At 41.0% G+C, this 16,515-nt stretch overlaps 1 protein-coding gene across 1 annotated transcript in view; it reads right to left on the bottom strand.

Moving 5' to 3' along the window:
- The window catches only part of MED27 (mediator complex subunit 27), an 84,191-nt gene extending 72,529 nt beyond the window's left edge, over window positions 1-11,662 (bottom strand). The window contains exons 1-2 of the mRNA XM_008642195.2: window positions 11,420-11,662; window positions 8,783-8,927 (exon numbers count right to left, since the gene is read on the bottom strand). Of these exons, the coding sequence (XP_008640417.1) occupies window positions 8,783-8,927; window positions 11,420-11,625 (351 nt within the window). The 5' untranslated portion in view covers window positions 11,626-11,662. The remainder of the gene's footprint in view (window positions 1-8,782; window positions 8,928-11,419) is intronic.
- Between the last annotated feature and the right edge of the window lie 4,853 nt (window positions 11,663-16,515).

The raw sequence follows: 16,515 nt of genomic DNA, 5'->3' as shown, positions 1-16,515 counted from the left end.
GGGGGGAGGGGGAAACTTCAGTAACTTCAAAAGAGAACTCCAAAGAAGAACACAGATGAGTGCACTTCTGCATTAGAAAACCAAATAGCAGTCACAATAAAAGACCTGACAACAACAAAAGTAGAGAGCAACAGGGTGACATCATTAAATTTTCCATTTTATTTGATTTCCTCTAGCAGCTACAAAAAATCTTTTCCATACAAAGAATATCTGCGGGATGCTTATCACCTGCATCAGTTATTTTATATTAGTGTTCATATTCTTTGAATGCCCTTCATATGAAGGTCACTGAATGCTTTACAAACATCTTTAATTTGCCTCAAAGAAAGCAAGACAGGACACTGAGTCTCTGAAAACACCCTTTGTGTTTTCATGGTAGCACTGTCCACGACACGGTCAGGCTTTATCACCAGCAGCAAGTCAGTCTGAGCCATGGAGAGCTGAGGCAGCAGGAGAACTGGAAATTCAAAGGAACGCTGGGTCTGAGGGTTTCTTGCAAGGCTGCTCTTGTTCTGCAGTCCTGCATATTCATCAATTAATCCCCAGACAGCATGGATTTCCAGTTACACTTTGTTGTATTCCTCAGATTCTGAAAGTAAAGCTTCTTCTGCTGCTCTGATGGCTGTACTGGGAGTTACCCACAGGCCACATTTCTGTGCCTGGCTTAGCTGGATTCAAACTTAATACAAAGCAAGGCAGTTTTAATTTGGTTTGATGACCACACTACACAGCTTAGAAAGAGAGAGTGATCACTGACTTATAAATTACATATTTGAGCTGTGAATTGTATGAGGAGTTCTTGCAGAGGGAAAAAAGGAGTTAGGGGAGGAAGAACCAGGAGTGGGCAGAAGCATTTTGGTTAAAACAGAGCCACATCAATCATTTCCATCCTGAAATAGGCTAACAGCTAGGACATTAATACTTATCAAAGAAACAGGGGAAAAAACCCACTCATTAGCAAATAAAGGTGTTGCAAAGCATTAAATAATTCCCACCAGCTGACAAGGGAGCTGTGATTTATAATAGTGTGTTATTGATAGATCACTTCCCATAATTAGGAAAAGTGAGACTGGTACTGCTTACAGCATTATTTTGATCAGAGCCTTGAAAAATACTGTTGAATAACAACAAACACTAGGCATAACAATAGAAAAACACCCTATATCACTGCTCTCAGGCTGCTTCAGATTTGAAACAAAATACTCTAAAAAAAAATTCAGTGAGAAAGAAAATTCTGTTTGGACACATATCACCTTACTTCACAACAGCATCATGGCGTGAATTATTACTATGATAACTCTGGGAAGATCACAGATATAAAACATTCAAACTATGTAGCAAAAATAAGTCAGAATCAAAGGCTAATTATTTCTCTTTTTTTTTAAGCAACAAGTTACTCCTCATAACTCTTCTCTTCCTGAAGTATCAGAGTAACCTCAGTCTACTAAAATGTCAAATAAATCCAACTAATTTCTCTACTAGCACAAGTCAGCATTTGTTGGAAATTCTCACCTGCCATGATAACTTTCCATAGTGCATAGGAAAAAAACCACAGGGAATCTTCATTTCCTTTCATTCAGATTATCAGGTGTCAAAAACACTTTTATAGCTTTAAGATAAAAATAAAATAGTTACAATAGCCCTGGCTTGGACTTTTGTCTGAAACCAACATAGGAATCAAAGGCAAAGTAAAGAGAGCCCAAGAGATGAAGATTCCAGGGATTCACAGCTGTGGAGGAAACATGCATCTTCCACAGAGAAGAGGGACATAAGTGATGTTATCCATCTCCAATGCCCCAGACACTGCTCTAGGCAGGACCTCTAGGGAAAACAAACCCTACCTAACAAGCAGCAGCTGGTAATTCTGCCTTTACTGTTGCTACTGTTATAACCTTCCCTGTTTTTCTTATGGTTTCCACTATTTTCCCCACCTCACTATATTCACTTTCTTTTTTAAACTACCATTGCAGAGCTCCGAGACCCTCAGAAAAATTTCATGCCCTACCTTTTTCCTTCTACAGTAAAGCACATGTAGACTATTGAAATTACATTTTGGTACAAGCACTTTCTTCCTCATCAAATCTTTTCCAGTGCTTTTCCCTCCCATCATTATAGTATCAATGATAATTTGCACACTACCTGAATTTGCCATCCCTGCCACTGCTAGTCACTAAAATCAACCCTGAAATAGTAAAAATCAGTATTCTCCAGGCAGACAAGTGAGCAGTAATTAATAACTGCAGCAGTTGGAAGCAGAGAGGTAACCACCTGTTTCCCAGCCATATTAAAAAAAACAAAAAGAAAAGGAAAACCAGAACATTAACGTAATTCTGAACAGCAAGGGCATTTCACCAGACATTTGCCCAAAATTACACAGAATTAAAAGCCCATAAAGGGCATTTTTCCAGACTTCCAGGCAAACAACATTAGTCACTGGCTATATTATACTTGGCATCTACAAAACATTTCTGTCCAAAGAACTCAACGCACTTGAGACACATATAGACTAGAAACTCTCCCAAGAAGTAGGTTAAGTAATATTATCCTATTTTATCTGCATGAAAAATGAGGCACAGAAAAAATTCATGCAGCCTGTTCAAGGTTACAACAATTAGTAAGAAAAGCAGGAATAGAATGCAAGTGGCCCAGCTCCTATTTTGTGTCCAGTGCACAAAACCCACCAGTCCACGTGCCATTCATTTCTCCAGTGACAGGAACATAAACTCCTGGGGCTGATCTGCACAGGAAAGGAGCCCACAGCTGGACCTTCCAGTGCAGCTCCTCTGGGAACCTCTGGTTCTGCTCTTTACACAGCAGATTCCTCCAAAATCTGTGGATTTCCACATAACAGGATGTCACAATATTATAATGCTGCATTTCTGCAGAAAAAAAAGTCCTGAAAGGACAAAATTTTGGCCACCTGCCTGAAATTCCCAAGAAGTGCCAACACAATAATCCAGTTGCATTGTCCATGCTACTATAAAACTACAACAAATTCACAATGTTTGAGCACACCCAAAATTCAAAATTAATGTTCCTTGGAATGAACATATCCTTTTATAATCAAGTTGAAGTAACTTTTTTTCCTGTTCTGCAGTGCTTCTCTACTATCATGGTTAACATTTAATGTCATTTATTGTCATTAAACTCAATATTTGTGTCTAATCAATACTAAGCTACCAAGTGCAGCTGTAACAAGTCTGGTCTTTCTCTACGTGCTCTATTGATTTCTTTTTTTTTGGAGCCCTACAACAAACACAATTTATACAAATAATTTATCAGGAAACATATCAAAATAATTTAATAAACAAAACCTATCTATACCTTTTCTCTTCAGTCATGTGACAGAAAATCATTTTAACTCATTAATGGTAATCTTAACAGTTCGATTTTAAATTTATGTAAAAACAAGAGGAAGCCATGAAGCAACAAATTTAAATCCAAATATTTTTAGCCTATTTCCACATGCAGATCAACAGCAATTTGTTTTCATTTTGTATTTCCCAGCATATTACTTTCAAATAAATTTATGACAACTCCTGTCCACCTTTGTTCACTTGGAAAACTTGTAATGCACAGATATCATGAAGTTTATCCAAGCTGCCAAAAGCATCTTTTCACAGATAAGTAAATTAAATAGTTTGACATAAATCCTACTTCCCCAAAAAGTTACCAAGTCAGAAAAGTTGATTTTTTGCTTCCTGCTTGAAGCAGTAGAAAACAGCCTTCCCAAACACGTGGTTATCACGTTTTGTAAGCAGCATCTCATGAAGATAAAACAATACCACCACCCCTCACATACACCTACACACGGGTTCAAGGAGAGTTGGAATTGAAGTAAAGCACATGGATAAATCCAACTCTGAAAACAGCAGGGAGTACAACACTGCATTTCAGTGAAGTTAAAAATCAAGAAGAAAATTTAAAATAACATCACCTGTTCCAAGACTACAATTGCTCTCAATTTTCCCCACTTCTACCACTGCTAATAATATTATTTAAAGTCTGAACACAGACCCTTTACTGCAAAGGAAGGGGGAGAAGGAAAGATGACTTGCAGAAGACTATTTTTACTTGGGCAAGTGCACTCTGCTGATGCTGCTGTCACTCAGCAATGCAGGGGAGACTGAGTTTGCTGCTCTCCAACAAACACAGCATTCCTTCACTGGTTGAAAGTAATTCTGGAGTGTTGGTTTGGGAGTTGATCCATTCTGCACACACCCTGCACCTGAACAAACAAGCAAAAAACCTCTACAGTGATTAAAGCTCAAGTGTGGGGCATGAACTACCTAACAGCATCCCAGCAAGAGAGGGGAAACCTGCCCAAAAAAACATTTTCCTTGCTCAGTGGACATAAAATACACTATTTTCTGTTCCACTGGAGCCAATGGAAACACCTTAACAGGCACTGCCTCGGGCACCCACAGGGCGAGGGCATGGAACACTTTGCCAAGGACAAAGGATGAGCAAGTACACACTGCAGGCCATAAATAACCTCCCTGAAGCTGCAGATGGAAACCCAAAATTTATACCACTCAAAGAATGAGCTGACACTCCTGGACTCCAAAAACCTGCACCTACTCTGACCACCAGCATTACTGTAGCTGGATCAAGTGACCACACCACCACAAGCTTTATTAAACACTTTATGTGTGGGGAAGAATGGCACTGGTTTAATCACAGCACCAACAAGTAATTTTTCCCCCACAAAACCTCTCTGTCATCCAGTATTGAGAACAAATATTGAGAAACACGCAGTTGCTTAGTAAAGGATGCTGATATTCATCAGTTGGTGGTCTCATCTCCTGCAGAAAACAAGCAGCACTGGGAGCAGGGAAGGATGGCACAAGGGCACCTGGCATAGAACTGTCCTGAAGAGCAAGAGAAGAGAGTTCTTACAGTTTCTTCCACAAATCTGAGGTGACATCTCTTTTTAAAAAAAAAAAAAAGTCAAAACTTAATCAGTATTTCGGTCTAGAAAGTGACTTTCAAAAATTCCTTTAATCTAAATTTAGCTGATGCCTTCTGCTCTGTGGTGATTTCCCTTGAATTCCAAGATAATGCAAGAAGCAGGTACCTGGTAATGAGGGGTAAGGCAGAGCCTCTGCAGACCCAGTCCTGAGTGTTCCAGGCAGTATCAGGCCACACACACACACAAACCAGGAGCCCTCCTGACTGCTACTGTCATCTCAGATTTCACCTGCTCAGACACAGCAGTGTATTATTACAAAAAAAAAAAATCAACTGCCAAGATGTACATAACTACTAAACCCAGAATTCAAGTACAATGACTCAACAGAGACAGTCCATGAGAAAAAAAACCTACTGCTATCTACAAACTTCCTATCTTACCCATAATACTCTCCCTGCATTAACTTTGCAGAATGATAGCTCATTTTTACCTTATCTAATATTGTATCTTCAGTATTACATTAGAGAGTACATATGGATCCTTCTGGGAAACAGCACTTGAATTGTAATAAAGATAACCTCCTTTCTTAAATAAAATTGAAGAGGAGGGGAAAAAATTTTTTCCAGTAGACCTAAATATTGCTCCATGGCTACTACACATCTCCATGCACTCCACAGGAAGCAAAGTAATTCACTTCCATGATTTCTACTGATACATAAAAATAAGCTAAAGCAAAGAAGAAAAGCCACTTAGCTGTTGCTTGCAATACAATAAACTTAAACTTCCTGTGTTTTTCAGCTATGGCTTGGTGAGGGCTGTTAAACACCTGAAAAAGGAAAGTTCCTTTACAGCTGTGTGTGTATGCAATTAATGCATTTGACAAGCTGTTGTGTTCCCAAACAGCTGCTTCCATTACATGGACAACTTTACCATCTGCAAAACCATTGGATAAACTACAGTAAGTAAATATCAGGAGAGCAGGTGCTTATAAATAACAAGCGCTGCCAAGATAACACACTTCTGTAAGGGAAGTTTTCATTCTTCCCACTGGACTTTTTCTTACTCCTGAAGCAGGTAAATTTAAAATCAGAAATGGAGGAACCAGTGCTGTGACTCACAGGAGCAATAAAAAAAGGTTCAGGGCAAGTATCTGTGAAATCACAATTAAATGAAACTCATCTCTACTGCACTCAGCCAAAGGGGTCAGTAAATTTGCACCTGAAAGTGGGTCTTCTCCAAACACATAACCAAGCACAGGTACAAGTATTAATTATGGAAAACAAAACAAGCTGATAAGTGTCAGGTTAGTCTAATCTCCTATGTCAACACTCACATCTTAAACACAGTATTTTTCATTTATGTCTCTATGATCTTCACTCCATTTCACACACAGCACTGCTACTCAACCTGAAAACTTGTCCATGCATCCAAGACCAGAATGAAATCAGGCATTTGCTGGTCCCAACATCAAAACAAAGCTGCAAATAGAAAGAAACAACTATTCTAACATCTACTATCTCATGAACCACAGGAGAGTGCTTTGATATACCAAATACTAATTTGCTTCTCATAGATAGCCCAGTTATTACCAACCTTACTTATTACTGTCCTAAAAGTGACTTCTAACAGTCTCCTAAGGTCTCAAAAATAAGCAGAATGCATTGAAACATGCAACAGTCTGTGCACTCATTTTCCTTGTATTTCGTGAATGTTCTTTTGGAATGGCACCACAGCCCCAGAAGTCTCCTCCCCTGGCAGCCATGGGGCTGCTCATGCCATCAGTAATGCATGAACAATCAAAGGCAGAGGAAAATGCCCTTATCTCAGCTCATCAAAAATACAAGAAAGCAAGCCACAAAGGGGTCACAAATTAAAAATTAAATGCAGGCAGACCTAAAGTGTATTGACAGACCATCACTTCTAAACCATCCCCGAGAAGCAGCTGGAAACAAGAGACACATAAGAATAGAAAGCGGCCAGAAGAAGTAATGAAATAACTCTTACTCAAGAAGCGTATTTAGCAATAAAGAATTAAGCAGGAACAGAAGGTTCTGTGCTGGTAAATCCAGCAGCTCACACTCTCACACAGGCAGCACATCTTCTGCAACTTAGCCAGTGGTTTTTTTTAAATCTCTGTTGTCTCTGACTTTTGTTTTACAGCTAAAATAAAAGGTACTGTTTTTCTCCTGCAACATTTCACAGTGTATATGAGTGCACAGGATAATAAAACTTCCAGCTTTCTGACATCAGAATCCAGGATTACAAAAAATTGCTCTTCAAAGCTCCGTAACACTCTTAAGTTAATAAAAAACTACATTAGAATAGCTCTGTCAAAGCTATTTCATCACTGCCTGAGTTTACTCTGATAATGACCTAAAGAAGTAATTAAATCCCTGAAGGTTTAACTGCCTTACAAGTTTAGACGTCTTCCTACTTTTACTTTTGCTGAAAGTAGCAAATTAATTATTTTTTCTTCAGTGCCAATAATCTGCTGCTAACAGCAAGGAACACAAGCAAACAAGAAATATTTTCTCAATTACTAAATCTCCATTTAAAAATCTTTCCTGTTCCCCATTTTCCAATCATACCAAATTTCTCTCAATGCCAAATTCTGCTGATTTTAGAAAACATTAATACATATTTGTATTTTGACACATTACTGTATTAATATTATTGTGGTATTCATACAATTATTGCAGTATCCTATCTTAAATCTGTAGAATGGTTGGCTCAATGTGTAACAAGAATTTGCCTACAAAGTATTTGTGAACTCTCAAAGTCTTTTTGGCTCATGTACCATAATAAATAATTTAAAGTGGATCTATTTCTTTTAATGCTCTAAATATTTTCAGATTTACTATTCCTGCTTACTCCTGCTGCCTTGCATAAGGGTATTAAAAGCTACAACTCCAGACACACTTACTACTAATAATTATTGTAACAGAAATTAATCCATCTTTTATATTTCTTAACAGCTTACAGTATTTCAAACATAATTTTAAGAAAACTTTTAAATACTTATTCATTTTAATATTTCTATAAAAATAGGCATGCTCAAAAAAATCAGGATGGGAACAGGCAACCTGAAACGTAACAATGCTCAGAGGCCAACAATAATTGCAATGCCATGTTTTCTAATTTAAGAAAATTAGGTGAGGAAAGGAGTGGTTTTGACCAACAAGTAGATTGTTCAGAGGAGAAAAGGAAACATACCTATCCAAATCCTACATATATTCAACATACAGGTTTATGAAACTGAATTATGTAGCTGAGAAAGAAGTTTCTTTCAGCAAAAACTATTTTTTTTAATGTAAAAGACTGCATTAATATTATCTGCCTTTTTCTTTTACACTATTTAAAATTCAATGCCATATATATGGCATGCAAACAGGAGGAATGTCAAAGCTGCTGAATACAAAGTCGCTTTTGAGACCACGGGCAGAAAATGGTGGGGAAAAGCTTCAAGATTCCTGATGATGACAACTTCCCTATAGGACTCTTTCCTAGAAATAGTTTGGAGGTGACATAAGCTGTTGATTCTCTGTTCTAATATCCCACTACAGTGTTTACTGCCAGATGCAAGGACATAACATACTTTTAATTTATACCTATGTAAGATGCTAAATGCGAAAATGCTTGGGAGTTAATACCCCCTTTGAGATCAAGGGCACGCCTTGGAATCGCAGAAAAGTCTCCTCTTAATTAAAACATCATTTTATCCTTGAAAGTACATTTAGGTACATATTACACTCCTCAATTCTAAAAAAAGCCAGCCCTTCTGACAGCCCCAAACACTCAGAAGTCTGCTGTACCACTAAACCAACATGCAATGGGAATACACAATCAAATCACACAGATGTATTTTGTTACCTTGTTTGACCACTTGTAGGCCTGAAGAAGCTGGCTGTAAAGGGGGGTTTTGTCCTGCACAGGGTCGAGGCTCAGGAGCCCACTGTTGTGCAGGGGGTGGTTCTCTGAGGGCTTCCCAACGAGGTTGCTCAGACGCTCCAGTTCACTGGAAGAAAGCAGAAGGGCATTTTTTAAAGTCAGATCTGGGAATCGCAGACATACAATCCTCCAGGGACAGCAGCATGCACCAATTCTATTTTAGTAGCTAAATGAGTTTTAAATATGCCCCAAATTTGATTTAAAACACAATCACTCTTATTACCCAAACAATTTGAAGCAGTCTGTTGGTTGTTAAGCTCAGCTCTTCTTAGGAGAGAAAGTACAAGTCAAGAGTCTTTGAAAACAACCTGGAAAGAGTCAGACTATGGCAGGTCCTGTTCACAACCCAGGGCACCTCCTGAGCAAAGCAGCCCCTCAGAAACCACAAAATTCTGACTTTAGCATTGCCTGCAATACTAGAAGTAATTTTTTAACCACCAAGCAGGCAGATGTCTCATCATTTCATTAGAGAACTCCAAATTAACGTTGTCTTCATACAAATACACACAAGAACTGGCATTAGTCCTAAGCCTAGAGACAATCCTGCAAAGGCTGTCATTACTCTAATCAAGTATCTGCCTTCCAAGTTCTCAGGACAAGGAAGGATCTTCTGATTTCCATGAGGAATTTGTATATTTGTAATGTAAAATACTCAGCTGAAGCATAATAAGCACCATTTTCCCATGAAAAAATCCCTCACTGTGAAATGATCTATCATTGCTTCACATCTCATTTGTCAAACACAACATTTAATCATAACAAAAGTTAAGCAGTTTTTCAAACTTGCATTAATCAACTGTAGAAGAAAGACTGGCCACTTTGCACAGATATAAAAAGCAGTTTTTCAAGTGACATGACTAATCAAGTGCTTTTCCTTCTGACTGCCCAGTGCTACACCCTAGTCTGAACTTCAGAACTTCCACTAAATTAAATGCAGCACTCAGACTTTTCAAAAGGCAGCTTATGAAAATATCTGTGAAGAAAAATCCAAAGTATCTCAATTTACATTTAAGAAAGGTTACAAAAATAAAGTCCCAACAATCAGGGAACTGACAGTTAAAAGACTTCCGCACTTCACTACCACAAAATTAATCATCATTCTTTCAAGTTTCCTTGGCCTACATTCCTTCCAAGCCTCTGGTGCTGGGAACACTCACAAATCTGTCTAGTACTCCTTGACAAAAGAATACAATAAAATAAGTGTGACTAGGCATAATAACTGAGGATTTGCTGAACAGAGACAGCAGTCAATACTTTCACTACATCAAGTCCACTGGTAGCATTAACTTCAGTACACCTTGGAGTATTCCCTTGCTACTCGAACAGGCCAGTTCATGGAATACCCTGAGTTGGAAGGGATCCACAAGGATCCCAGTCCAACTCCTGAGTTATCTATTATTGTTTGGGAATGAGATTTTGGGGTTATACCTGATAACTCTTTAAAACGCCACAGAGCAAGGCAAGAAGGATAACCAATGGAACAGCTCAGCTTCCACAGAGGGAACCATGAGGCCTCCTCAGCTTAAAAACTAAAAACCAAAGGGATACAACACCTACCCCTAGAGCTGGGTACAGCATCATTCATGAGAAGGGTTATCCACCACCTTTCCCAACAGAAGAGAAGTGGGTAACAAATTATATTACCATGATCACAACTAAAAATCAGCAAGGCCTTTTAATCAACAAGAAACAAAGTCTTGCACACAAGACCCTGAACCAGAAGATGCTCTGGGAAGGGGTGGTTAAGCACCTGTGGACACCTCCCTGGACAGTGCTGATGGCACCCAGGAGGATACAGCCAAACCCAGCAGCCCGGTGGTGGGACCAACACGGACCATCAGAGTCAGTTAGGCTGGAAAACACCTTTATTATCATCAAGTCCAAGGATACACCTCACATTGCTAAGTCCACCACTCAACCATGTCCCTAAGTGTACACTAAGTACTCAGTTCCTGTGTCTGCATAAAAAAAACTGCTGAATGAAACTGTGAGCCAGCCTCTCTTCTGCCCATAACTTCCCTCCACGTCTTCAGCCTCAGCAGCTTGTCCCTACTAAAAAAACCCCACACCTGCTGGTACTAAGCAACTACACTTAGCTGGGATAATTTTCCAGCCTGACAAGTTCTGGTAATAAAACGATCGTTCTTGAACCCCTTAGATGCTACTGAATAGTCTGCACCTAGGAAGTGTTTGAATTTTTAACAAAAAACTTCAAAATACACAGAAAAATCTCCCTGCAGCCAAACACAGCCAAACCTTGTCAATGCAATCCCACCGATTTAACGAGGTCCTTGGTGAAAACAAAACGAGAGCAAAAACCAAAACAAAAACTCATAAATATTATGAGCACGTTCAACCCTTTGGAGACTCTGGAGCGGAACACCACGAAGGGGTAACGCGCACGGTACTGGGGGGAATAAAATGGAGCGTTCTCGCATTTATACGCCTAAAACTTTTCCCTGGAGTGAAAACGGCCCCGCCGGGCGCTGAGAGGAGCCAGGACACCCCGGGACCCCCTCCCTGCCCACGGGGGGATCCCCCGCCGGGGCCGCTGCTCACCCCAGGTCGCGGCTGACGGAGTGCAGGCTCTCCTGGAAGGCGGCCACGAAGCCCTTCTCGCGGCCCTCCAGGGTCTCCTTATTGCGCATCCCATCCTTGAGGCAGTCGAAGACCCTGGTGACGCTGGAGCGCAGCGCCTGGATGGCGGCGATGGCCTGGGAAAACGCCTCCAGGTTCACGCCGGGGCTCAGCGCCCCGTCCGCCATCTTGGCCGGCGCGACCAGCCCCGCCGTGCCGCCGCGGTGCACGCTGGGAAATGTAGTCCGGGCGTGTGAGGGGGGGGAGGTTGTTGATCGCCGCGACGCGATTTTTAGAGACTTTTATCTGCTTTTCCTGGGCCACTTACGTCAACAATCACAGAGTCGGCAAGGTTGGAAGAGACCTGTAAAATCATGGGATTAGTTCAGTTGGATAGACCGTGGTGCTAGTAACACCAGGGTTGTGGGTTCATGTGAGGGTCATTTACTTGAAAGTTGGACTTGATGATCCTTGTGTGTCCCTTTCAGCTCGGAATATTCTGTGAATCTGTAAATCATCAATTCTAACCATCCACCCAGCACTACTACTGTAACCCCTAAACCACATCACCCAGCACCAGATCCAGATGCCTGGAATCACAAAATTACAAAATCATAGAATCATAGAATGTCCTGAGTTGGAAGGGACCCAAGGAACATCAAGTCCAGCTCCTGGCCCTGCACAGACACCCCAACAACCCCACCCTGGGCATCCCTGAGAGCGTTGTCCAAATGCTCCTGGAGCTCTGGCAGCCTCGGGGCCGTGCCCATGTCCTGGGGAGCCTGGGCAGTGCCCAGCACCCTCTTGGGGGGAGAATCTTTTCCTAAATCCAATCTAAACCTCCCCTGCCACAGCTCCATATCATTCCTTCAGGTCCTGTCACTGGTTACCAGAGAGAAGAGATGAGTGCCTGCACCTCCATTTCCCCTCTTGTGGAAGCTGCAGACCACAATGAGGTGTATATATATAGGGTTTATTCCCTCCCTTGGATGTTCTGTGGTTCTGTAGGGTGTTTTCCAGGCACAGAACCAGAAATAAAACCATTTAGAACGGGAAGCAAGGGCCCCAGTCCTGCTGCAGTAACTGCACCGAGCTTTATGCAGGCAAGAGAACTTCCATCATCCTGATGCTCCCGGGGAGACTGGAGATATATGGTCCCATATCATAATTCCTGTCTTAGTGATGGAGACACCTGGAGCAGTGAAAGATGTCCCTGCCCATGGCAGGGGGTGAAACGAGATGACGTCTAAGGTCCCTTCCAACCCAAACCAGCCTGTGATTCTGTGTTTCTATATTTCAGTTGTGATTACTGCTGAAACAAGGCCCTCATTACCCAGCCTTTGCAAAGCACTGCAAAGTTCAGGAGTGCTTTCAAGCACTAAACAGTACTAGTTTGATTTTGTAGGAGCTGCTTGTGTTTCCTATGCCACTGCCAGCTCTTTTCACCCTTAGAGTGCAGCTAAAATAAATAGAGCTAAAGTAAATGAAGCACTGCACAGGCCAATAGTTGCTCCATACAGAGTAAACTGCAGCACACGGATGGGTCTTTTGTTTTCTCAGCTTCTAAAGTAAATAACAACCCCTTTCATAAAGGTATTAATTAAATTCAGTAAGCAAAATCCACACAGATCCCTTAGCCATAGGTGATTTTTTTTTCTTTTTGTATGTAAAATGGAAATGAATACGACAAGGAACAGCCGAGGTGTCAGTGGCTAAGTGAAGCGAAGCTTCACCCTCCACTCAGTGACACTTTCCTGTCTGTCAGGTGATGGATTCTGAAAATTGTATCCAATCAATTAAATGTTCTCAGAACACCATGTGAGGTATTGGAAAGTGAAACCCTATTACTTAGCATGAAGAATGAGAAAATGAAAGGGCTGTGGTTCCTCCTCTCTTGAGCTTAGGGACGCTGTTCTATCCGAGGAATGGGGCAAAGCAAACCTGGAAGCAATATAGGCTGAAGCAATGGAGTTCAGCCTACACAGCCAGTGAAATACGTAACAACGTGCTTCAAAGAATCAGCAACAGACTGAGCACACTTAGTAAGGCAAATAGGAACAAGATAGGAATAGTTCTTTGTGTTAAAAAATACTGAATCAAAGAAAAGCAGCCAGAGGCAGAAAGGACAGGACTATCTCAGCCAGACTGGCAACCTAAACCTGGTTTATGGATCTATAATACTAGTTATTTTAAACATAAAATACCTTTCTTTGGACTAAAATAGATTGGTCAAGCAGATACCGTGTTATAAGGGAATACTTGCAGGCTGAGAGATCATTCCTGCATGACATTATTTTTTTCCTCCCTCTACAAAGCTCAGACTCTGGGTGCACATTGCAGATGTCTGTAACTTATGTGTTATCACTTGGAAATGAATGATTCTTTTCCATTTAATATTTAATATTTTTAAACATATATCTTTAGATGTCAATACTGCACTTACTTTAATTATCTCCAAGATCCCTGTCATTGTGGTGCCCAAATGCAAGGAGTTCTGATTTTACATCCTAGCTGGAACAGTAAAAAAGGTTTGACAGTTGTTTTACTATTTTTAAACTAATGACAAAACAGTGGCCTGAAAACAAAGCCATAAATATATAAGGAACCATTTGGAACTTGCCCCTATAGAACAAAGGGCACCGCATAGCTTTGCCTTAGAAATTCAAAGGAGGGCATTCACAATTTTTTGCTCCAAGGATCTGCTTTTTCTTGCATAAATGAGGAGCCAAGTTCTCCTGAACAGACAACAGGCAATTCAGAGCACTCAGAGCTCCACTGGCTCCGTGGGGAGTCAACGCAGGCACTGCTTCAACACCTACAGATAATGGCTGAAGAAGAGAGCAGGAGCTCCTTTTCCCCTTGTTATTCCTCCTGTTTTGCCACATCTAGGAGGAAAAGACTGCATCATTTGGTGTGCTCATTTGTAGGGCATTGCCATGCCTATGTTGCTCGTTTCTTTTAAGCAATATTCCTTAACTGGCAGCTTGCCCAAGCCAAGGCGGTATGTTCACTTCATCTTCATTATAGGTGCATTGTAAGGGGACATTATGGATAGAAAATATGTGGAAGAGGCATATCTCCAAGGTACTGATAAAAATCTTCTTGCCTTAAAATCATTAATAAAACATAAAAGCAAGAATCCAGCTGATGTTTGAAACATCCAAAAATCTTATTATCTGACAGCTGTTGAGTGGGCTCCTGCAAAATTATCTGGCTCAATGTGGGCAGGTTTCCACACCTGAGCGAGCATCAGAGCTGGTATCTTTTACCCTCTCCACTAGAAGTTCAAGGACCTAGTGATCTCCCACCAAAAAAAAAATCACATTTAAAGCATAGGGGGCATATCCACATGGCACAACTTGGTGTCATGTGGAGAAGTGCAAACAGCAGCCCTGCTCCCTTAGAGCAGCATCCTGCCCACAGTAATAAACTCTGTGTCTCAGCCTGGCTAATTAGCTGTGGCAGACCCCTGTGCTGACCCAGTGATGCTCCAGCCAGCCCAGTTCTCCCATCACTGCTGCAGAGCCCAGTTCTCCCCATCACTGCTGCTCCGTGCTGAGCAGAGACACTACGAGATGGGAGAGAGAAAACTGCTCTGAGCTGCCAGTTCTGGATCTGTTCTGTGGCTAAAGAGAGAATTTCATTTTGGGTGCTGTCAGTCTCAGAACGTATATAAGCTCTGAACTCACTTGGAGAGAAGGGGGGGGAAAAAGTAACAATCCAGCCTGGCATCACATGCAGCAAGAGAAGTTCCATTCCCTTCTCAAGCAGAAGCCTGGCTGGGGGAGTGTGTAATTAAGATGAGCCTTTCACAGCAAAGTATGTTACTCAAATTGCAGCTACTAAGAACCACGTGGGCTGTAATTAATCGGCAACATCAAAGCAAAGGGATGACTTCAGAATCCTTGCAGAGGTACTGTAAACAATTTGTTAGGGAAGAAAGTGTCCAATTAGAAATGCATTCTCATTTAAGAGAAATTAATTTTGTTGTCAGGAGAGACAATTAATGGCCACTATTGGGTTTCAAAGCAAGTGCGGATAATCTCTCACAAAACGTCCGACCAGGGCTCAATATTTGAAATAACTTATAACGTAAGAAATTATCTTTATCTTCCTCTGACAGAGATAAATGCTGATATTTATTCTATGGCAAGCTGGACTGATATTCATCACCAGAACCTCTTCATTTCTTTATACTTCATTGCTACATTCTTGACAGCACTTCAGATAAATATAATAAACTGATTTTGTTGTTGTTGTTGTTCAAATAATTGTGATGCTCGATAATGCAATTGGCAAGATGTTCTTGCTATTTTTACATTCCTATTAATTTCTTTCAGGTTTTCAGTCCTCAGTTAGCCACAGAGTTTACTACACGATGCATTATTGAAACAGAAGAGAAGCTGAGGGGTTATCGACTCATGTTTGAGGCTTCTGCCAAGAGAAGGGAATGCGTCCTGCCTCCTTTTAGAGAAGGCTGGAATGACAAGACATTTTCAGATGTGGAGGAGACTTGCTCTTCAGTGCTATTTCTTTCCTATTGTTCCCTGAATCAGAATCCCCCACTATATCCAACAATAGTGAGCAAAAATCTTATCTGAACCCTCCTGCCAGAAGAAACAGTGAAATAATGAACTGAGCTGACAATGATGTAGTTATCATCAGATTTCCTGTGGGATGAATAGAGTTAGCTTCCTATTGTTTCATGCTCTCAGGCGACCAGGCTCACATTCAAAAGGATCTTCTCCCACATCATGGTGGATGGAAAAGAGACCTGGAGGCCTCCCTGTACCCCTAGGGGGTCTCTGTAACTGGAAGAACTACAATTTTCGTGTGGCTATTCAGTAATCCAGAGTGTTTTCTTTCAGTTTATGGTTATAAAGTGTCCCCATGACACACAGAGGATCCAGCACGTAACAGATTTTTCTGCAGAACCACCAAGGGCTGGCTGGATTATGACTCTTCGATTCCCTCTTGCCTGATGAAACTGGCACTCTTGATATCAGTTTTAAGAAAATTGAAAGAGATCTGCTGTTGTGTTGTGCTGCTTCTGGAACTTGGTTCCTTGGAGATGTCAA

Source organism: Corvus brachyrhynchos, unplaced genomic scaffold (assembly GCF_000691975.1).
Source record: "Corvus brachyrhynchos isolate BGI_N302 unplaced genomic scaffold, ASM69197v1 scaffold59, whole genome shotgun sequence".
NCBI lineage: Eukaryota > Metazoa > Chordata > Aves > Passeriformes > Corvidae > Corvus > Corvus brachyrhynchos.
This window is presented reverse-complemented; position numbering and strand designations above follow the sequence as displayed.